At 37.5% G+C, this 24241-nt stretch overlaps 1 protein-coding gene across 2 annotated transcripts in view; it reads right to left on the bottom strand.

Annotated features, from left to right (window-relative positions):
- The window catches only part of LOC145258086 (sodium- and chloride-dependent glycine transporter 1-like), a 227906-nt gene that overhangs the window by 8614 nt on the left and 195051 nt on the right, over window positions 1-24241 (bottom strand). For both annotated transcript variants that reach the window (XM_080115813.1, XM_080115812.1), the window contains 2 exons: window positions 22411-22511; window positions 12854-13024 (listed from right to left, as the gene is read on the bottom strand). In XM_080115813.1, coding sequence (XP_079971939.1) covers window positions 12854-13024; window positions 22411-22511 — 272 coding nt within the window. The remainder of the gene's footprint in view (window positions 1-12853; window positions 13025-22410; window positions 22512-24241) is intronic.

The raw sequence follows: 24241 nt of genomic DNA, 5'->3' as shown, positions 1-24241 counted from the left end.
CAGGTACATGCTATTATAAAAAACCTAGACACCTCTAAAGCATGTGGACCAGATCTCATCACGGCTGTGCTATTAAAAAAATGCTCTGCCGAGGTTGCTCCAGTTCTGTCCAAACTTTACAATAAATGCCTTAACGAATCTTGTTTTCCCGACTGCTGGAAAACCGCCTCTGTGGTACCAGTCTTCAAGAATTCTGGTGAAAGAACTGACCCACTAAATTATCGCCCCATTAGCCTCCTCCCGCTTTTCGCCAAAATATTTGAGTCCTTAGTTAATAAAGCCCTAGTCCAGCACCTAATAGCTGCTAAACTCTTGACTGACAAACAATATGGATTCAGGCAAGCCCGTTCAACAGCAGATATCTTAACTGTAGTTTCTGAACGTATATACCGTTCATTGGATAAAACAGGGGAGGGTAGAGCGGTGGCCCTTGATATATCTAAGGCTTTTGACAGGGTATGGCACGATGGTCTTCTAAGGAAAACTAGATCATATGGAATCACTGGAAGAATTCATAACGTAATTAAATCCTTCTTAAGTAATAGAAAAATCAAAGTTGTCCTCGACGGACGTACATCCAAACAATATGACATAAATGCGGGAGTGCCTCAGGGGTCTATCCTTGGACCTCTATTGTTCCTGATATTCATAAACGACCTCCCTGATAATATTGTTTCGGAGATGGGTATATTTGCCGATGACACCACTCTCTATAACAGATATGAGGGGAAAACAAATGAACACATATCCAAGAAAATGGCAGAAACACTAGAGGATGACCTCCAATCCGTAGTGGAATGGGGACAAAAATGGTTGGTCTCATTCAATGCTGCTAAGACTAAGCTTGTTTCCTTCAATAACTACAAGAAACCTTCTCTACCACCAATAGCAATGGCCAAGAACACATTGCCTGAAAGTATTTCTTTTAAACTCCTCGGCCTAACGTTTACAGGGAATATGAACTGGAATAGATACATTGAGAGCATTGCCAAGGCTGCTGCAAGGAAGGTTGGCTCCCTCTACCGTGCTAGAAAACTACTTACGCCTGCCAGTATCCTATACCTCTATAAGGCAACCATTCGCCCATGTATGGAGTACTGTTGTCACATCTGGGCTGGTGCATCTGCTGCTTTTCTCTCGCTCCTGGACAGGGTTCAAAAAAGAGTCGCAAACCTGATAGGTCCTGAACTGTCATCTGGGCTTCAACCTCTGTCCCATCGACGAGATGTTGCATCCCTCTGCCTGTTCTACAAATACTTTAATGGTGAATGCTCTGACGAACTGCAAACACTTGTACCTCCCCGACGTAACTACCCCCGACAAACCCGACAAGCTACTAAGTCTCATCCCTTTACAGTGGAGATCCCTAGGTGCAAGAAAGCCTTTTACTCCAATAGTTTCTTCCCCAGAACTGCGGGTCTTTGGAACTCCCTTCCGGGATTCTGCTTTCCCAACTGCAATGATATGCAGAAGTTCAAGTGTAATGTTAACAAACATCTTTCTACTCTTCTCCCTTCATAATGACCCCGCTAATTAATTCCCTAATAGTAGCCCCCTGCTTCAAAGTGGCACTGTGCCTTGTTTGGGGTGAAAATTGAATAAAAAAAAAAAAAAAAAAAAAAAGTTATTATTCGATAGGATAATAAAATAATAAATATTAAGATTTCCTTAATCCACGGAATTTCAAAGAATGCTTTTTTGTCTTCAGAGAAAAGATAATAGCAAAATTTATGAATTTGCTGGTACTAACATAAATTGAAACTTCATTATTTGAAAATTATATTTCCTCTGATGAGAAAAACACATTTCTTTGAAACTCTGTGGATTAAGGAAATCTTAATATCTATTATTTGAGTATCTTGTTGAACAATAAATTCTTATGAAGCATATTTTACAGTCTTAATTTGTGTCATATATATATATATATATATATATATATATATATATATATATATATATATATATATATAATATAAAGCTGAACGTCTGTGTGTGTGTCTGGTCACGAATAGGCTCCTATATGGTTGACTATTATAGAAAACTGATCACATATAATGATAGAAGATGTATCGAGACACAGGAATGGGTATGTTTGATCTGGCATAATGATGATTCATTAAAATTGTGGGATCTGCGTACGCGCCTGGTCCACAAAGTATGGAAATAAAAAATTTAAAAATAAAAAAAAAACGTTTACAAGTGTTTTTGATATAGATGTACATAATAATACTTTGATAAGTATGTTTTAACTTAAATAGGGATGGTATCTATCTGCGTAAGTATACTTTGATAATAATGTTTCAGTTTGAAGAAATGCGGTATAATAAAATTATGGGGTGTTCGTTCGCACCTGACCTCCATAGAATGGAAATATGTCACAAAGTTTAACAAGGTTTTTAAATATAGATCCACAGAATATTGTGATAAGTGTTTCAGTGTGAACAGGTATGGTATAATAAATTATGGGGTTTATCTATTTTATTTTTACTTTCATCATATTTTGCTTTGGTTTTGATACCCCCAAATTCGAAGCTATCTCTTTACAACCCTTCCTTTTCATAACCTATCATACTTTAATACATCAGAGTCCATTTTCTGTAGGCTGTTTTTGAACCCAGTCAATGATGGGTACTTTCGCTCGTATATATATATATATATATATATATATATATATATATATATATATATATATATATATATATATATATATATATATATATATATATGACAGAAATTAAGACTGTAAATTATATATATATATATATATATATATATATGACAGAAATTAAGACTGTAAATTATATATATATATATATATATATATATATATATATATATATATATATATATATATATATATATATATATATATATAATGTAAACTACAATGAAAATAATCCAAGAGGTATATAAATTCATTTTTGCACAGGAATTCCTTGAGACATGTGTAGGGGAAAAGAAGTTTAAGTGAAATTAAATCTCTTTGCCCCAAACAAAACAATAAAAAAAGGAATAAAACAAAATGACAATCTTTCTTATTTAAAATGCACTGCATTTATTTTTCAACAAAAATAACAAGATAAATAAGCAAAGGTCCGATCGGTAAAAGTTCTTGAGAAATCATTATGATTAGAATGTTAGATGAAAGTCCTTCGTTGAATTAATAAGATTAGAAGGTAAAAGTCTTGTGTGAAAATAATGTCCTTATTTAAAGGTTTGTGATTTAACTGGCGAAGTTTGCCTTGTTTTTTAAATAGGAAAGTAATTTGTGAGGAAAGTAATTCTTTGTTATTAATTAGAAAATGTGCGTAATGGGTGTGTGTGTACATAAGTGTGAGCTTTGAGTGCCTGCGTAGCATGTATAATCATGGTTTTGATGGCTTTGACAGCGACAATGTTATGAAAACGAGAGGCATGTTCTCGTGTGACGTCGAAGCGAGAAGAACGAGAAAAAGAACGGAAGAAAGAATGTTTGATGCGTTTAAATATCTTTTAGCTCCAAAACAAGATTGCTACTGCTGATATTTTGGCTTTTCGAAAAGCGTTAAAAAGACAATCTTCTAAATTTTCTCATTGGTCGCTTGTGTCACCTGATACTGTCGTAAACTACGCCCGCCAGAAATATGTTCATTTTACTTTTGTTGTTGCGAGAAAAAGTGTGTGGGCGTATTTGAAATTATGCCTTTGCTAGAAAAACTTATTTTTGTGCAAAATGCGCGGGGAAATTGAAATGAATAAACGTTCGTTTATTTGCGCTCGAGCGTGTATGTGTGTGTGTGTTTGAGTGACTCAAACTGCACACATGTAATTTATTTTATGGGTCACTTATGTTTGAGAAATGCTGCCCTGGTGTGAAAATATTTGTTGAATATTTTTCATCCTGAGCAAAGGCATAAATCATTATAAGTTTGTTTGAGAGCATTTTGCTGTAATAAACAGCTGTACATTAGGAAATTACACCTTAAAATTTGTTGAAACGGATTAGATGAACACTGAACAGCATAATGCAACAAGGGAGGTAATTCATTACGAATAAATCTTTAATACTTTCAGTGTTTCTCAGAAATTTATTAATATGAGCTAATTGTTTAATAATATTATTGTAAAATAATTATACCGATAAATAATCACTTTGTTTATTTTATATTTTACTATTTTTTAAAATAATCTTTTATGAGTATATCAAATTGTCAGACCCTGAAAAAAAGTTAACTGCGCTTGTCAACTAGATTCTATAAGAGTTACTTCCCTTGCCACATTAACCCTGGAAGTGGATTGTTATGAACTTTTATCATCCATAAAATAAATCAACGTTGAATTTTATGCACTGTAACGTCAGTGATAAATACAGTTATTATAGTTGTGGCTTTTAGAGATAAGAATCCCAAGTAACAACAGCCAATCAAAATCTAACTTTATGTCATTTTTGTCATTGTTGTGCAGAAAAGTGAGTACTATCCTAATGTAGTTATTTATCTCACTCATGCTGGGATGATGTGACGCAAGGGTCAAAAAGTGGGATTGGGGAACAGCGCTCTAGAGGAAGAGCACTCTGGCCTGCAAAAAATCGCATGAGGCTGTCCTGTTAGCATACTCTGATAGGGGGCGCCTCAGGCGATTAACAATAAACCAACCCCTTCTCAAAGTGAGAAGGTAAAGCCTGGGAGGGTGGACCTCCGAGAACTGAACAGGAGCAGAGATCTACCACAGTCAGCAGGAAAGAGGTAATTTTAAAAAATAGCCTACATTCTGTTGGCTTTGGTGCAGAGAGAAATCAGTCTTTTTTTTTTTTTTCATTTTACTCAAGTCAAAATTCTCAGAAATCAATGGGTCCCCTTCTTAGGGGCAAACACTTGATCTCTATATGAGATACATAGATATTCGGATATTCCAGTCCAGTAAAGTTCCCCTTTATCTCTCAACCACTCACTTAGTAAAAAAGTTGGAAACATAATTTTCCTCTCTTCCCAATTGGCTATTTAAATATATTATATCTTTCTTGTGGTCTTTTGGTCTTACTGAATTCCAGGACAAGAATTTATCTAGTCTTGTAGAGTATCCAGCTTCGTGCTATTACTTAAGGTAACATCACTTGGTGAACGTGCACCATTCCTTGTAAAATCCAGTGTTGGCTAACCATACTGAGGAGATCTTATTTGAGCCACGAATACAATGTGTGATATTGAATATTTAGTTAGATTTTATTTATATGGAAAAGTATCCTCATGCCAGCTTCTCCTGACAAAGCCCTGTACAGAGAGACCTTAATCACTCGAGGATAGTGTCTAGTAAAGCATTCCAGTTCTCTCCAGTAGGCTTTCAAGTTCTCTCCAGTAGGCATTCAAGTTTATTATTTACAGTGAAATAAAGTTCAGGAGGATATAATTGCTTCCAAACAGTTTTTTGGGTTTTTTTTTTTAAGGATGAGGGTCATTTTTTAAATTAACCCTCTCCTCCTCCAAAATTGAGATTAGATTTTTTTTTTAAGGCGATTACCTCTAAAACTTGGTGGAACAAAAAAATAAAAACAAATATTTTTAGAATTGAAGGATTAGTTTCGCATATGACAATTTAACATAAAATGATCCACCTTTTCCGAACCAATCTAGCGTTTAAAGGGAAACAGTTAACCTTTTTTCTTTTCTAACCCCCTCCTTCCCCCTCCAAAAAAAAAAATCATTTTCATTCAATATAAATTATTCATTGTTTAAGAACAATGAAATCCTACTGAAACTCATTTCACTATAATTTCCGACCATACATTAAGACATTTAAGGTTACAATGGGTCTTTGTCCAGAAGGGTCGTCCTAAAAGTAAAACCTCCTATTTTTTAACTAAAACCCTAAAATGTTGAAGAGCTGCGAAGACGGGAGTGGTAGCATTAAACCAAGCGACCATTTGTGTCTCAAAATTTATTTTTCAGCATAGTCAACATCATTCTCAATACACTTTTGCCAGTCTCTTTTGATGCCTCGGTCATAGAAGTCTGGAGTGCGTTTTGTAACTCTCATCTCTGTCGCCACTCTGAAATCGACGAATCTATCTCCTAACTGTGCCAACATCAATTGTATTGGTTTCATAAAAATTCAACAGGCGCCAATGAATGTTGATCGGTTCAATTTTTTCTGCATGGAGGAATTCAATGACGCATCATGACAGTGGTTGCTTTCTTAGAGTCTCGAACCGTCAATATCTGCAACAGAGAGATGAAACATTCAGGTCATGAATGCATAAGCTCAGCCATTAAAATAATTCAATTTGCAATCCCTTCTGAACCATTCCGGCAGAATAAAAAATAGGAGGCATTACTTTTGAAACATTCCTCATATGTATTCACAGTGGAAAAAATAGATCATATTCCAAAAATCATCTAAACTGATTAAGTAATTTTATTTTTCACTTAGAAAATTACATTTTATGAGTAAGCAAAAAGGGACTGTCTTGCATCGCCATTTTGAAGAATCAAGGATAGATAACTCCACAATAATTAAAACTTGTGAGATCAGCTTGTAATGCCTACAATTTCCGATTAATCATGTAAAATCGTTTAAAAATGATTTTCTTCATAAAAATAATCACTTTTCCTTCCGTGATGGATATGCATGGCATAAATATTTTTCTGTATTTTTTCGTTTTGAATATCGGGAATTCTGGACGATCACCTTTTAGTGGAAACAAATGACTTTTTCTTAGATGACAAAAGTTTCATAATTTTCGAATTGAATGAGATATCATGGAAGAAAATTTGATCTTATGTTTTTAAAATGGCAATAAAGTTATTTTTATTTCTTTTCACAAGGAAATCACCACTTATTAAGGCCCGACACCCACTCGAGGATAAGGGTTAATGAATGTAAGATGATAGTTTAGTAATCATTAATGATTTATATTGGGTAGAATTTGGATTATTTAAGGGAACAGCTCAACAATAATTTTTTTACATTGGATTTGAAGACTACCATATTGTAGTTGGCCAGGAAGCAGGCAAGTGGAACAGTGTTCCACAGGCAAGCAGTTCTAGAAAAGAAGCTTTGGGAGCTGCGTTTCGATTTATCAGAGATAGAGATCTTTAATGATGAACAAATGAGAAAATGGAATAAAATATCAAATGTCTTTAAAATTTAATGAGATAGAAATCCTAAATAATTCGCAATTGTATTTTGAATATCGCTCACACTGAGGATTGAACCTTCAACCTCCACTGAACTGAATTTTTTACCCAGTACTTTATCCGTTACACCACTGATCCAATGACAAGTTATTAATAATCATCTCAAAACTCAGAAACATCAAATCAAATCAAGCATCCAGATACAAAAGGATATTTTGCGGAACCTTTGAGTTTGGTGGGGAACCCCTGTCGAGAAACACTCCCATATCCAATGTCACACAAGTTCTAAGACATTTTTCCTTTGTTGACTCAAATGAGAAAATGGAATACAATAACAAATGTCTTTAGAATTAAATGAGATTGATAGTAATTTTGTTTGAGAAAATAATTTATTAAAGACTAGCCTGTCTGGGTGTGTGGGCGGGGGGGTGTTCAGTAAAAAAAGAAGAAGTGGTAGTAGGCAGGCAGGCTTGAACCCGAGTCACAAAGGACGAAAAGAATGTTGCGCCTATTGCCAAACCGGAAGTGACATAGGTTTTTTTTTTTTTTTTTTTTTTTTACATGGGTGTCACCACTTATCAAGGCCCAGAGGCCACTCGAGGATAAGGGTTAATAGGTATACATTAGTCATTGTGATTTTAGCATAGTAAACAGTGGGAATTTTGTAACTGGGATTACTTAGGGGGACGATTCAATTAGAACTTGTTCACATTGGACTTTTTCTTTTTCTTTTTTTTTTTCATAGGTATCAACACATTATCAAGGCCAAGAGGCCACTCAAGGATAAGGGTTAAAGAGTGTACAGTAGAAATTGGACAATATAATAATCATTAGTAATGAAAATTTGTTAAATTTGATAACTTATATGGAACGGCTCATCAAGAACTTATTTACGTTAGACTTGAAGACAACCATATTGTAGTAAGCAGGAAAGCAGGAAAACGGAAGACAATTCCACAGGCGTGCAGTTCTAATAAAAAAGCTTTGTTCATGGAATCTACGTTTAGGTTTAGGCACAGATAAAGAGTGGGGGGAATTATTGATAGTGTTTACAGCTAGACGAGTGTTTCTTGTGAAAGTTTTGCGAGGGGGGACCATAGATTGAAGCTCAGTCGAACACTTTCCATGAAAATAACAATACATCAGAGACAGACTCGCAACATCTCTTCTGTGAGATAGAGGTTGCAAGGAGGAGAAAAGGACATCTACGAGGCTACGAAGTCTATTTTGAACTCTATCAAGGCAGGACAATTCCTTTCTAGCAGCTCCTGCACAGATGTGGCAACAGTATTCCATCCTTGGACGTACCTGGCTCTTATATAGATAGAGAATTGCATCAGCAGTGAGATATCTACTGGATCGATAGAAAGATCCCACCATTTTTCCAGCGGCCTTGGTAACAGATTAAATTAAGGCTAGTCAATCAAAAAAAGAGGATGACTTTTGAATATATTGGCGAAAAAAGCGACCGCTCCCTGTAGAAAAGTAACCAGTTGAGGGTGAAGGAATTAATGTTTTTAGCCAATTTTTCGATATTTGTCGTCCGAAGGGTCGAGCTTAAAAACAATACCGATCTTGTGAAAATCCATCGCCTCTGTCGAAAGTTTTAGGCAGATATACATACATACATACATACATACATACATACATACATACATTTAAACAGACTGGTGAGATCTATATAATAGATGGCGATGCAACTCATTCGATCGAAAAGTGACGAAAATCTTCAATAAAATAATATTTTGGAATTTTTGAGATGAGGATTGATAATTTCGATTATTTGGTTTACTATTCTCATCTTGGTTGTTATTCCTACAACGTTTTGGCCGATGTAACCTCTGGTCTTCTTGGGGTACTTTTTGTCAAATTTTTATGTCAATCTCTGAATCTATACGAAACCCATTATTTAATCCACGAGGAGGCAGATTGCTTTCATTCCATCAGCCATCACCAGAAAGAGGTCTTAAATAATTTTTATTCTATTCTTAGTTATTATCACTTGTAGCTAGGATTGAACCTTCAACCTACAGAACCAGTTATGACACCATTCACTACAGACTTGAGGTCTTCTAGAGTTTTAGTCAGATTAGGTATATGAAATTAAATAAAGCTCAAAAGCACATTAGCTTAGTAATATCACATTGTAGAGGAATAAGGGGAAACAACAATGGTTAACAGGACACTGGCAGATGACTTCCCCTTAGGACACCGAGATCTAAAGAGCATAGAAACGAATAATGCCTTTATCTACGTTAATCCGATGTCCACCTGCATCAGCGTAAGACTGTTATAGATTTTATTATCTACCTCGCATGGTAGAGCTGCCGCAAAAGTAAACCATTTTGAGTTTTCATTGCATCTGTAAATGAGTTAATAAATGTGAAAATAAAAGAACTTTTCTTTCCTTCCTGTAAAAAATTACTTCCCCTGCTTTTCATTTCTCCAATAAAATAGCAGCAGCAGCAGCAGCAGCAGCAGCAGCAGCAGCAGCAGCAGCGAGTCTGCCATTTTCATTCCTTCAGTATAACTGCCAGATAATTTTTTAGTAGAATAAAGCTCCGTTCAAGCCTTAAACAACTCTGCCTTCTATCTCCTTTTATTCTGAACATCTACATTACAGTGTGCAATGTATTTCCGTATAATAGGTTGACCGTAGATGGACTGGTAGTTGTGGCCAGTACGATACATAGAATTAGAAACAGGAGCTCATTGTTTTTAGATTAGAAGTTATTTGCACAGGCAGGTTGTTTATTTATAAAAAAAAGTGTCATACAAAATTAGAGAGGCAATAGATAGAATATGGAACAGCAGACTTCTCTTGAAGGCAACGAGAGAAAAATAAATGGCGGCTAAAACTATAGCAAAATAGAGACCCTCCATCCATCTTTTAAGGATGAGAAACGATGATGCGACTTCGACTGTGGAAAACCATGATGACTGAATAAAACCACATTTGTCCAGAAAGAAATGAGATTTGCTTTTATTCCAGATACAAACAATTAAGGAACACAAGATATAAAAGGTTTGGTTTTGTTTTTATAACCCCCCCCCCCGCTCCAAAAACAATGGTTGATATGCCATAATTGGGAACATGCAGTGATGAAGTATTTGTGCATTTTTTCTTTTATTCTGTGTTTCCCTGGCGCCATGTGACAGGTTTTTCCTTTACAGAGATAGAAAAGTAGGGAAAATAGAGGGTGGAACGATAAAAATGATCCCCCTGAAGAAAACAACACTACAGCATTATTTTAAAAATATTGAAAAAATCAATTCAGATAACTTGATTATAGATTAGAGCTGCCTTCAGCATCAATCACCGCCTCGATATAGGTCCAGAACTGGGAGCATTCCATATCAACAACTGCCGGCAGGAGCTCTGTTGCAATATTTTGGACTTGTAATGGGGTATGATCCCACACAGTCGGCCGATTCTATTTATAAACGATGCTGCTAGGAACTGACGAATCTAATTAATTCACGTTCTGCTACCAACCAATCAGAAACCAGAATTGTTTCATAAATATTAAACCTTTTCTGTAGCAATTTCGCATGTTTTTCTTGTCTCGACACATTAAGAATATTTTGCTCTGTGGAACTGTCTACTGCAAGCAAGTAACCTCTCAAGACTTGTTTAGAACAACGAACCATCGGAAACTGTTCTGTCTACTGCAAACCAGTCACCTCTCAAGACTTGTTTAGAACAACGAACCATCGGAAACTGTTCTGTCTACTGCAAACCAGTCACCTCTCAAGACTTGTTTAGAACAACGAACCATCGGAAACTGTTCTGTCTACTGCAAACCAGTCACCTCTCAAGACTTGTTTAGAACAACGAACCATCGGAAACTGTTCTGTCTACTGCAAACCAGTCACCTCTCAAGACTTGTTTAAAACAACGAACCATCTGAAACTTTTATGAAACTAAACATGGCTTACACTTCTAGAAGCTCGCTGACTACTCTGTGGATGGTGACGATCAGGCTGGCTTTGATGTTGTGGGAGATCATGTTATCGATGCTTTCGATGTATGGCCAAGCGAAGTAGTCTAGCAGGTTCAGGTCAGAGGAGGAGTCGGGCCAGTGAGAGAAGGGTACAAAGTTGTAGCACTCCTTCTGAAACCAAGCCTGGGTCTTTTTGAACTTGTGGGCCAGCACCAAGTCTTGCTGCCACACCCAGGGTATATTATCGGCAATTTGATTGCACCAGGGGATCACCACACTCTTCAGCACATCCAGGTACATTTTAATGTTGACCTTCAAGCCGACTTCGAAGAGGTGAGGTGGTACGATGTGGCCCTCACATAACCGGAAACTTTGTTTTCATCACCCTGGGAACGTCTCTGTTATCCAGATTTGGATTTTAAGGGTGCTGGCAATGGTCTTGTCGTCATAATTTGGATTGGTAGAGAGCATGAGTAGTACAGCGGCACATCTCCGATCTCGCTTGTTGAACATTGTATCACTTTCAGACATGTTAGAAGGCTCCTATTGCTCTTAGGATTTGTACACAACTGGTTAACTAGTAGATGGTTTGCAACAAAAAAACGGAAATGGAATATCTCATCTTTTTTATGGCAATAATTTTATCGTTCTACCCTGAAACCCCCCCAAAACATCTTGAGTATTATTTTCACATGTTGGTTGATGTAACTTATAACTTCCTTCAAGTGTATCCATGAGCAAAGCTTCTTTCCCAAAACTGCCCGCTTGTGGAACACTGTTTCACTGGCTTGCTTCCTGGTTGAATACACCATGGTTGCCTTCAAATCCAATGTAAACAAGTTCTTGTTGAATCGTCCCCATAATCAAATTCTACCCAAATTACACCATTAACGATTACTATACTACCAACTTATATTCATTAGTCCTTATCCTCGAGTGGCATTCGGACCTTGATAAGTGGTGACTCCCAAGTATGAAAAAAAAAATCTTTTATTTAATCCATGAGGGTAGAATGCTCTCGTTCTATCAGCCATGACTTTGTAGAAATCCTAAATAATTCTCAATTGTATTTTGAGTATCACCCACAACGAGGATTGAACCTTCAACCTCCAGTAGTGTGTAATTTACAACTGAATTTATACAAGTGCTTTATCCGTTATGCCACAAACTATTAATCCTCATCTCAAAAACTTTTCTCTTCCCCATAGAAGAGACATTGTGAGCCTGTCTCTGCTCTATCATTATTTGCATGGCAAATGCTCGACTGAACGCCAATCCATCGCCCCCCCCTTGCCAGACTTTCACATAAAACATTCGATTAGCTACAACTACTATATACGATTTCCACCACTCTCTACCTGTGCCTAAATCTAAACACAGATACCATGAACAAGCTTCTTCTACAAAACTGCCTGCCTGTGGAACACAGTTCCACTGGCCTGTTTCCCAGTTGTATATAACATGGTAGCCTTCAAATCCAGTGTAAACAAGTTCTTGTTGAGCCGCCTCCATAAATAACCAAATTCTACCCAATTTACACCATTAACGATTGCTATACTACCATCTTACATTCATTAACCCTTATCCTCGAGTGGCATTCGGACCTTGATAAGTGGTGCCTCCCAAGTAAAAAAAAAACTTACTAAAAACTTATAATAGATCAAATCATGCATTAGCTTTTCTAACTTGATACGAAAAACATTTTGCAAAACTTTTGAGTTTGGTGGGGAACCCCTCTCGAAATACGCTACTATATCCAAGATGAAGTTCTAAGAAATTGTTCCTGCGTTGACTCACCTCAATTAAAGGACTTCGCAATGAAAATATTTGATGAAGAGCAGCAATTGGAAACGGCACAACCGATACAAGGGCAATAACCCAACCGAGGTCATTGACCCAGGTCGGGAAAGACTCACCAGAGTCGTACTTGAGTGGCGAATAGGAAATTAAAGTAATGATCCAGCATCCCTGTTAAAATAAAATAAAACATAATCATACAATGGCTGACACATAAGGGATTATTAGGGCTAGGACAACAGCATATTCTTTTCATTGTTTTGACTCTCGAGTGTGTATCCGTTGATATCTTATATGCTATAATATAGAGTGATGTGGTTGTCGGTTGATTAGTTGTGTCTGTGTCGGATATATACTCGAGAGTAAAAACAATGAAAAGAATATGCTGTTGTCATAGCCCTAGTGATCCCTGTAAAAATAAAACGTAATCATACAATGGCTGACACATAAGTAATTATTTTCTTTTTGTTGTTTAACGTTGATATTCATGCTTCCTTTCTCTTTCACATGCAATTCGAAAACAGAAGTCATTCCAGTAATTACAGGAACAGACTCGTAAAAAGAAATTCAAAAACTACCTGAAAAATATACCTGGTGAACCATGTGCAAAAGAGATACAAGCAAATAAAAGAATCTTATTAGAATCTTAAAAAGATATCTTGATTGGAATGTATGAGATAACAGGTGAATGTATAGCAACCGGTAGGATACCCCATCCTCAGCTAGAACAAAATGATGAAAAAATTAATAAATTAATATATATATATATATATATATATATATATATATATATATATATATATATATATATATATATATATATATATATATATAAATGAAAACATTTATATATATATATATATATATATATATAAATGTTTTCTTCATGATAAAAGCGTTGTTTAAGTACAAATTCAAAATGCAAGTTTAGTAAGCCAATTCAACGCAGATTAAAAAAAAACAAATAAGCATTTTTTTTTTAATCGAACTTTTCGACGTTATCACATCTTCGTCAGGATAAATGCAGTTTTTTTTTGTTCTTTTTTTTAATCTTTTTTTTATCTATCATGGCATTATGCTACTAATAAAAACAAGACCCATGTGGTGTTATCAATGCTCATTTTTTTTTAAATCATTGTTAAAAACACCACACTGTGAAAAAAGATAAAACAAATAAAAAAGATGTCTATCCTGACAAAAACGTGATAATGTTGAAAACTTTGATTCATAAAAAATAAATGTTTGTTTATTTTTTATTTTTTTTTAAATCTGCGTTGAATTATCTTACTGAACATGAATTTCTAATACATATTTATTTATATCTATTTATTTGATAAACATTCTTGGTAAATTTTATTCCATTTCTAATTTTATTTCAGATTCACGAAAGAGCAAAAAGCTGTAGCTTTTAAGCAAAACATTTGTGCGATAAATATTTTAAAAGCAATTTCTATCCCAGTCACCCACCTATCCAGTCATTAAGATTTCTTTTACTTTCATTCACGCCTAAACATTGAGATGTAAGGAGCTACTGTGAATTTAGGGTCATAACTAAAGGAGCTTTCTAAGCGGGCAGTTGTGCATCAGGAATCGTTTAGGAAAATCATTCCAAAGATCGATCTCTGGTGTACACCTGCATTGATTCCATGATGTACAGCTATAGAGGACAACCTTAGTAATACTTGCTATATCATGATTAGCATAGAAGTCTTCTCATAAAAATCAATTTGTACTGTATTACTGAACATATATTTAATATTATCAAATCCTTTTTAGCCAAAAGAAAGGTTCAGGTTGTAGCAGTTACATAGAACTATTTTCTGTGGTGAATCAATGTCCCCCTTTGAGTTCTTTCGCCACACGCTGACCTATCAACTAACTGGGCCCATTGATTCATCTGCTCCCTGAAAAATCTTGAGGGAACGTCAGTGAATTAGGACCGGACCTTCAGCCAAGCAACATCTCTTCTCTCGTCCCCTGTCCATCGGACATCTTACTATAGCATCGACGCCCTCCACTGGAGACAACTGCTATTAGCTGGGGACAACATGGTATTGACTGACCGACGACGACCTCAAAAGAATTTTCTGTTCCTTCTTCCTTTTTTCGCAGCCCGACCTACCAGTTCCTGCTACAAATAAATATTTCAAATTGTTATTGTTAAAGAGAAGTTTGTTGATCATTTATGTTGTGTTCTTTAAAAATATTTTATTAGGAAGGTAAAACAATTACCTTTCCTAAAAATAGTCGTGGCTAGATCGCTGCACAGTGAGGTTGGGCCCGTCAGCGGCCCAACCCAACTCAGCAACAGCAGTCATGCCCACGCAGAATGGTTTAGACAACAGGCGAACCCAGTAGCAACAGCAGCGACCACTCACCGTCAACACACTCGATTCCCAGCAGTCCAACAGCTAAAGCCAGCATGCGCTTCCCATAGCCACTAGTGACGACCTCATAGCCTGCCAGTTCAAGCATCAGCTGGATTCCAACCCTCGGCCTGAGACCCCCTACAACCATTCAGTTTCTTTTAGTTGTGGGGTCGATTACTACCAACATTCGGCCCTGCAACAAGGTTGTCCTCTATAGCCATACATTTAAACAGCAGGACATTAATGCAAGTGTACAGCAGGAGTCGATCTTTGAAATTCTTGATTTTTCTAAACGATTCCTGATGCAATTATGTCCGAAATGGGTATATTTGTTGATGACATCACCCTCTATTCTTGACATCTGGGAAAAACGAACACAGCCTGATTTGGTAGCACCAAGAAAGGAAAGTGACCTCAAATGAATCGGGCAGCAGGAGCAACATATACTCATAGCTTAAGATTTTGCATATGTTTGCTTTATAACATCATTGCTGATTGGTTGTAGCAGTCAACTTCCTTTCTGGCTTATCCAATCAAAAACCATTAAAAAAATAAAAAAATAGACTTTGTGGCTTAGTGGGGGAAGCCCTTTTCTCTACTCTGCAACCTCTCTCCCACAGAAGAGACGTTGCGAGCTTATCCTTGCTTTATCGTTATTTCCATGGCAAGTGCTCGTCTGAACTCCAATCTCTGGTCCCCCCTTGCCAATCTTTCACGAAAAACACCCGTCTAGCTGAATCCACTGTGAAAAATTTCCCCCACTCTATATCTGTGCCTAAATAAAAATGCGGACTCCATGAACAAAGCTTCTTTCTTAGAACTGCACGCCTGTGGAACTCTGTTCCGTCTGCCTGCTTCCCACCGGACTACAACTTGGATGTGTTCAAGTCCAACGTTAACAAATTCCTAATGAACCGCCTCCTTAAGTAAACACTTCATCAAATCTCCACACTAACGTAATGTACTTGCAATAACCCTTATCCCTGAGTGGCTTCCGAGCCTTGATAAGTGGTGATCACTGTGTAAAAAAAAAAAAAAAAAAAAAAACCATCACTCAGGTGAGTTGACCACGGGGCTGAGTTCATAAGAGGTTAAACACATGGCAATTCTCTCTCTTTTTTCCCGACTCTTGCTGACAACAGACTCTTCTCTTAGAGCACAATTCCACCTGGGTCTTTGACTCGTGATCAACGAGAAGACAAACAAGCCAACATGGCTACTTCCGCACACAAACTTCAATGCGGTACACATACATAAACTCTCCTTTTACTACGGGACTCTCTAATCTTGTGTTCTCGTCTGTACATGGACGCACGCCTCAACTACTAACTTTAACATCCATGAACTTTCAACAGGTCTTTCTAATCTTTCATTTACATCCAATCAATAATCAATAAATAACTGTTGTTCAATGTTATTTTGTCTTTTCTATTCTCCCTTTTGGTGACTCCCAGCGTAATAGCAAACATGCAATGTTCATCAACATCAATCCTACATATTTATATCAGACTAGCAAAAGTACCCGTCGTTGACTGGGTTCAAAAACAGCCTACAGAAAATGGACTCTGATTAATGAAAGTATGATAGGTTTTGAAAAGGAAGGGTTGTAAAGAGATAGCTTCGAATTTCGGGGTATCAAAACCAAAGCAAAATATAATGAAAATAAAAATAAAATAGATAAAACCCATAATTTATTATCACAATATTCTGTGGATCTATATTAAAAAACCTTGTTAAACTTTGTGACATATTTCCATTCTATGGAGGTAAGGCACGAACGAACACCCCATAATTTTATCATACCATATTTCTTCAAACTGAAACATAATTATCAAAGTATACTTACGCAGATAAATATGAAAAGTCTTTATTAAAGTTTGTGCCTATTTCAATTCTATGGAGACCAGGCGCGAACGCAGACCCCACAATTTTATTATACCATCCCTATTTAAGTTAAAACATACTTATCAAAGTATTCTTATGTACATCTATATCAAAAAACACTTGTAAACGTTTTTTTTTTTAATTTTTAGATTTTTTATTTCCATACTTTGTGGACCAGGCGCGAACGCAGACCTCACAATTTTAATGAACCACCGTTCTGTCAGATCAAACATACCCATTCCTGTGTCTCGATACATCTCGATACATCTTCTATCATTATATGTAATCAGTTTTTTAAAATAGTCAACCATATAGGAGCCTATTCGTGACCAGACACACACACACACACACACACACACACACACACATTCAGCTTTATATTATAGATGTGTTTATGTTGAAATAAATTTATATATATTTAATTTGTTGTTCTTTTTTCCACTGGCACGCTAACCGACCCTATGAACCAAATGACTCCGAATGAGCAAAAGATATTTCCGCCAATGAATGCCATATACCAGTACAAGGTCGGGCTGAAATAAATCAATGTTATGCTATTAGTAGCAGGCCCCAAGCATAGTCCATACCAAATTGGAAACTATGTGTAGGTGAAATCACCAGAGCGTCATTGTACCACAAGATTTGGCCATGGTAGGGTAACCGAGATAATCAGTCCCCAGTCCGTCTTGGTAGATGGGATGCCCTGACACGTGAAGGACCCCTGCCCTCGATACCATGTACTCTCGTCAGAAGAAGATTCCAACAGCACAACATCCTCAGAGAGCAGGTGAGAAAATCTGATATCCAATGATGAAATGGACTCAAAAGATGGTCATGAAGCAGGAGTAGAAGACGTGCATGCACCTAATGAAGCCCACAATTGCGAAGAAGCACATGACAAAGATGACCACCGTCAGGATGCAGCCTGTGTGATCATCAGATCAGGGAGGAGTGTGACAACAGTCACGGAAACAAGTGGCCAAAAATAAACATTTATTTGTTTAGAAATCAAACTTTTCGACATAATCATATCTTCGTTAGGATAGATGCAGTTTTTTGTTTTTTTTTGCTTTTTTTCATTTTTTTATCTCTTGTGGCATGATGCCACTAAGAAAAACAAGACCTATGTGGTGTGACACTCAAATTCGAAACCTGACTGATAGGAAACGAAAAGGCGATATGCACTCAAATTCGACCGCATCTTAATTTGCATATGTCGAATTTGAGCATATGGTGTCTTTTCATTTCCTATCGGTTGGGCTTCGAGTTTGAGCATCGCACACACAACTCTTGACCACTTGTTTCCATGACTTATGATCACACCGGCTGCATCCTGGCGGTGGTCGTCTTTGTCAGGTTTTTCTTCACAATTGTGGGGCCTCTTCAGAACCATGGGTTTTATCAGGGGTGCAAGCATCTATTACTCCTGCTTCATGACCATCTTCTGAGTCTGTTTTGTCATCAGTATCAAACTTTCTGGCCTGGTCTCCGAGGATGTTGTGCTGTCGAAATCTTCTTCTGATGAGAGTACACAGTATTGGGGGCACAAGTCCTTCATGTGTCGGGCCATCCCATCCACCAAGATGCACTGTGGACTGATTATCTCGGTTAACCAACCGTTGGCCAAATCTCGTGGTACAACAAATCTCAGCTGCCTTCACCCACACAGTCTCCTGCTACTGGTGGCATAACATTGATTCCGTTCACCTGGACCTCGTACCGATATATAGCATTGGCTGGTGAGGTCAAAATGACTTGTCATTTTTTGGAGTCACATTGTACCAGTAAACCGCCTCTGGTATTAAGCAGTGCATTCTAGCCATGATCCGTTTCAGAGTGCAGTGACATCGCTCTACTATGCCATTCCCACCCGGGCCTATGCACAGTGAAATCTCAAGTTCACACCCTATTCATCTGCAAACGCCTTGAAATCTTTGTTGCAGAAAGCTGTATCATTATCTGTCAGTAGTTTTCGAGGTGGGCCATGTTCAAAAAAGACTACTTTCAGTTGGCGAATTATGGTTGCCGAGTTCTGCCATGCTAATTGCCTCCATACTGAAAACTATGATGATAGGAAATGGTAAGCACTGTAGTGTGTAATGTCCATTCCCAACCGTTGCCAATCACTGCTCACCTTCAGTTTTTCTTTCTCCCAGTGAACTGGCGTTGGATCTATAGATTGGCATTCCATGCACGTTCACATTGCTAATCTGAATGCTGCTTCTGTTGTCACAAGGCAAACTATCCAGATGAAATAAGCAGTGTGTTGCACTCATGGACGTCCACTGTTTCTGTGAATGAACATGATCTGGATCGCGTTCAGCTGAGTGACATGCACTGCACTGATTAGTGGCTCAGATCCCGCATCCTTCTTTATGGCATTGAACGATTGTTGTGTCAGTTGATAAACCATGTTGTAAATTGATGCAACGAATGTCACATCTACTGAGAACTCATATTCCTTCGCCAATTCTTTGAGGGTTTTCAGTCCTCTTCTAATGAGCATCTCGCTGGCATCCTTTGTGTGAACTCACATTTTCCTGCTGAGAGTTTCTGACACCCAGTTGTGCAACACCTGTGTCTACCACTGGAGGGACAAGTTAATTCCTCTTAACATAGCATCAAATGTAGATTAATATGCTACACATCGTTCTCAGGTCACAGCCAAAAAGCATCCTCCACCATAGTTCCATCTCTTTCTAGTTGCTAGCATGCTGGCATCGACCCATATGTTCAGTTCTTGGCTGTCCATGTACCAGTCTCCACAAGCGGGATCGTTCCGCTTTACTAGGTCTACAGTCTTGCACATCATATGCCAGAGTAGGGAGTCTGTCACTTTGTCATTCCTGCAATTTGTGATTGAACAGGCTTTTCTCTTTATTACTCTGCACAGCCATGCACTTATTGGGAGGTGAACTACAAACTTTCCACACAAGGAAAATACAGTCCATTGTGTAACGATATTGGAAATTACTGGGATTGTGTTCCCTTGTTTCCAGCACAGGACGTCGTACTCTCTTAAAACTGTCAGACCCAGCACACGTGTGCCGTCCCCCAAGTCCTTCTGGGTCCTTGCATTCTAGTCCAAATCGAGCCAAATATTCCCAGACTTAAGCGGTGTGCACAACGTCCTCATCAACAAAGATATCATTGATGTAAGCCGACATCGCACAGTCCACAGCTTCTCCTGTGATAGCACCCTGCTTTCATAATGAGGAGAACCACATTCAAGCCAAACTCTAAACATGTTAAACAATATCTATTTCCATCGACCGCTACTGTCTGCTATGGCCACAGTGTCTCGTGGACTCATACTTGGAGATACGCTCTTTAGTGCCACTTGCGCATTTTGGCAGCACAAACGTGCATTTGCTGTGAATGCATCTATATGATTATTGAGTTTGCAGTTGTCCTTTACTGGGTGTACCTTTGCCTTATTTCTTTGCATCACGGCCATCAATGGAATTAATCCCTTGTGAGGACTGAGTCTGTATTCCGGGTATGGCACAAGCCAACCCTTGTCCATCCATGCCCAGAGTTCTTGACTGAATCTCCGCAGCCATTTGATATTCTGGCACTCCATTACACAGTCCTTCAGGTGGGCGGTTATCTGCCCATTTTCATGCTGCGATCCATGCTCATTTCTGATGATCAAACAGCAGTAAAGTCCAGTTCACTGATAAAGATAGCTGCATACAGGGAGACTTTCCCGACGCCGATCCAGACTTTTTTTTTTTTTTTTTTTTTTTTTACACAGTGATCACCACTTATCAAGGCCCGGAAGCCACTCAGGGATAAGGGTTATTGCAAGTACATAAAGTTAGTGAGGAGATTTGCTGAAGTGTTTACTTAAGGGGGCGGTTCATTAGGAATTTGTTAACATTGGACTTGAAGACATCCAAATTGTAGTCCGGAGGGAAGCAGGCAGACGGAACAGAGTTCCACAGGCGTGCAGTTCTAAGAAAGAAGCTTTGTTCATGGAATCCGCGTTTTGATTTAGGCACAGATATAGAGTGGGGGATATTTTTCACAGTGGATTCAGCTAGACAGGTGTTTCTCGTGAAAGATTGGCCAGGGGGGACCAGAGATTGGAGTTCAGACGAGCATCTGCCATGGAAATAACGATAAAACAAGGACAGGCTCGCAACGTCTCTTCTGTGGAAGAGAGGTTGCAGGGTAGAGAAAAGGGCATCCCCCACTAAGCCACGAAGTCTATTTTGTACTCTGTCAAGGCAGGATAGGCTGTTTTTAGCAGCTCCTGCCCACATGCACACATAGATTCAACTGCACACATAGATTCGACTGCACACATAGATTCAACAGTGACGCCCCCCAATGCTTTTATTGCATCCGTAACAAAAGATCAAATGCCAGTGGTTTACCATGCGCCACCAGAGCATCTTTGCTAACATAGTCACTATTTTTTTGTTGAAATAGTGACTACTTCTCTCGCATGGGACAAGCCTTCAATAGTCAGGATGTCCTTTTGCTGTCTTCCAGGATCGACATTGATTCGCATCTATTATTGTATGTGAACATCCTGTGTCAATTAATGCCGAACTGCATTCCATCAATGCAGATGATAATCTCTGTAAGCGCCGCATTTACATCTTGGTGGGGAAGTAAGCTGGTGCTTATGTTTCGTTCCCTTGTTCGTTTCTCGAACAGTCGTGTACCCAGTGTTCAACCTTGCCGCATCAGTAGCAATGGGTTCCACATCTTCAGTAATTTCTCACTATGCGACCCTAACCCTAACTGTAACCCTTGCAGCCACATTTCAAGCAGTGTACTCCTGTGCCATGGCTATCCCCGGTAGGAACAGCAGATTTACCATTTGATAGATTCATGGTTGCAACCATGTGAAGGCTTTGGTCCCTGATTGACATCAACACCCTTGCTCTTGCTATTAGGTCTCCAATTTTGAGGAAGCACATTCAGGACTGCAGAACACAATGCGAAAGGAGATCGCTGATACATGTCTGAGAAAACACCAATGTGATTATACGAAGCGTCTAATGCGAATGTATATCGTCACTAGTTTGATCTGTTCAGCCACGGCAGAGGGCAGTATTTAAGCATTGCGGTGGGGTAAGAACCAAGAAATAATCTGTAGGCAACAGAAGCAACTGTTACATCCCAGCGAACAGACAGCAGATCTAATCCAAGCAGATCATATACTCCAGAGGGAACAGGGTTGCGGAAGGAAATATGTAGTATATATCTGACGGCACGATGTTGTAGACGCTCAAGAGAACTACAGAAAACACCTTTTACAACAAAGTAAGGATATTAGAATCAACTCACCAATAAAGCCAGGGGTGCCATATATAAACAAAATGGTTTCCAGATGGCATATGGTTTATGGCCTAACATCATGGTTATGTCATCAAATAATCGTGGGATGCCTAAAAATTAAGAATAACAAAAAGTTAGTAATGTAAAGACAGCAGCGATCAAACAAAGCACAACGTGATATATAAAACTGATTTTTTGCCGTATGTACACACGCATTGATCACTATTTTAATGATGGCGTCTTTCACTGCATATGTGGAAAGACCCGGATGTTATTTTGTTTTACTGCAGTTCAAGGGACTTCACTCAACCCAAGCATGTTTCACATACTTTCAGTAACAGTTTTTACTTAGGAGTTGTAATTTATAAGAGAAATGCCTGTATCTGTATATAGGTACTACTGTCTTGAAATAGTACCACAGAGTTATTTGTCCCTGATACAGAAAGTACTGAAAAGTTATCTGCCCCTAGTAAAGGAAGTAGGCAATGTTACTAAACCATGGCGTGAGTTTATTGCGTTAAAAACAGTTTTTTGTTGAACAAGTAGCCCTGTTGCAGCCATATGGCTGCATATTGTGAAAGAAAAGCGAGTAAGTACAGTGTATTTACACAACCAATATTTACGAAACTAAAGTTAGCAATTACTTATTTTTTCGTTGGTTCTCTTGTAGGAGATGTCTCCTCGAACTACTTTAACAAAAAAAATATTGTATTTTCAACCAATATTAACGCAAAAAAAAAAAAAAAATGAGATACATGGGTAAAAGTATTATTTTATTTAATGACCGGTGGTCTAAACTGACCACCTTGGTCGAATCAGAGAAAATCCAATTTTTTTTTTTTTTTGTAATCAGACGGAGAAAATGGAAGTAATTAGTTTTAAAAAGAAAAAAAGAAAATTCTTGTATTTTTTTTGCAAACAATATTAAGGAAAAAAAATCTGAGATACATGGGTAAAAGTATTATTTTATTTAATGACCGGTGGTCTAAACTGACCACGCTGGTCAAGTCAGAGAAGGTCCACTTTTTTTCTTTTTTTTTGTGATCAGATGGAGAAAATGGAAGTATTTATCTTTTAAAAGTAAACAAAAAAAATCTTGTATTTTTTCAACTAATATTAACGAAAAAAATATGCGATACATGGTTAAAAGTATTATTTATATTTAATGACCGTTGTACTAAACTGATTGTACTAATCAGAGAAAGTCTCTTTTTTTGTTTTGTTTTTCTAATCAGACGAAGAAAATGGAAGTAATTTTTTTAAAAACAAAAAAAAATCTATTTTTCAACCAATATTAATCGAAACCTTTTTACTTACTTTCTTTTTTATGGAGGTTGCAAATCAGAGAAAGTCCTTTTGTGTTTTGTTAATCAGATGGAGAAAATTGAAGTAATTTTTTTTTTAAATAAAAAACATCTTGTATTTTTCAACCAATATTAATCTTTGGCTGCTGCTTCTACTCCCACCGATTTAATGCCTAACTCCTATCACCACTACTATTTTTGTCTCTTCTGCTACTCCCACCGATTTAACTCCTATCACAACTATTACTTTGCATGTCTTTGCATTTATTTTGCATTTTCATACACCAAACATGTATATAAATACCACTAAAACATCCGATGGGTCATAAGCTTCATTTTAGTACCTAAATTGGCTGGGTGGGTTGCCTGTAGGCTGACTTAAACAGCGTCACACACACACACACACACACACACAGTACAGAAATTTATAATAGGATATTATTATATGAGGAATTTTTTCGAGTGTAAAATTTATTTAAAATATGTAAACATTAATGAATAGGAATTTATCCAAAATTGCTGTCTTCTGGTACCAT

Source organism: Euprymna scolopes, chromosome 33 (assembly GCF_053919585.1).
Source record: "Euprymna scolopes isolate OS-2025 chromosome 33, ASM5391958v1, whole genome shotgun sequence".
NCBI lineage: Eukaryota > Metazoa > Mollusca > Cephalopoda > Sepiida > Sepiolidae > Euprymna > Euprymna scolopes.
The sequence above is the reverse complement of the archived record's forward strand: the minus strand, read 5'-3'. Positions and strand labels throughout refer to the sequence as shown.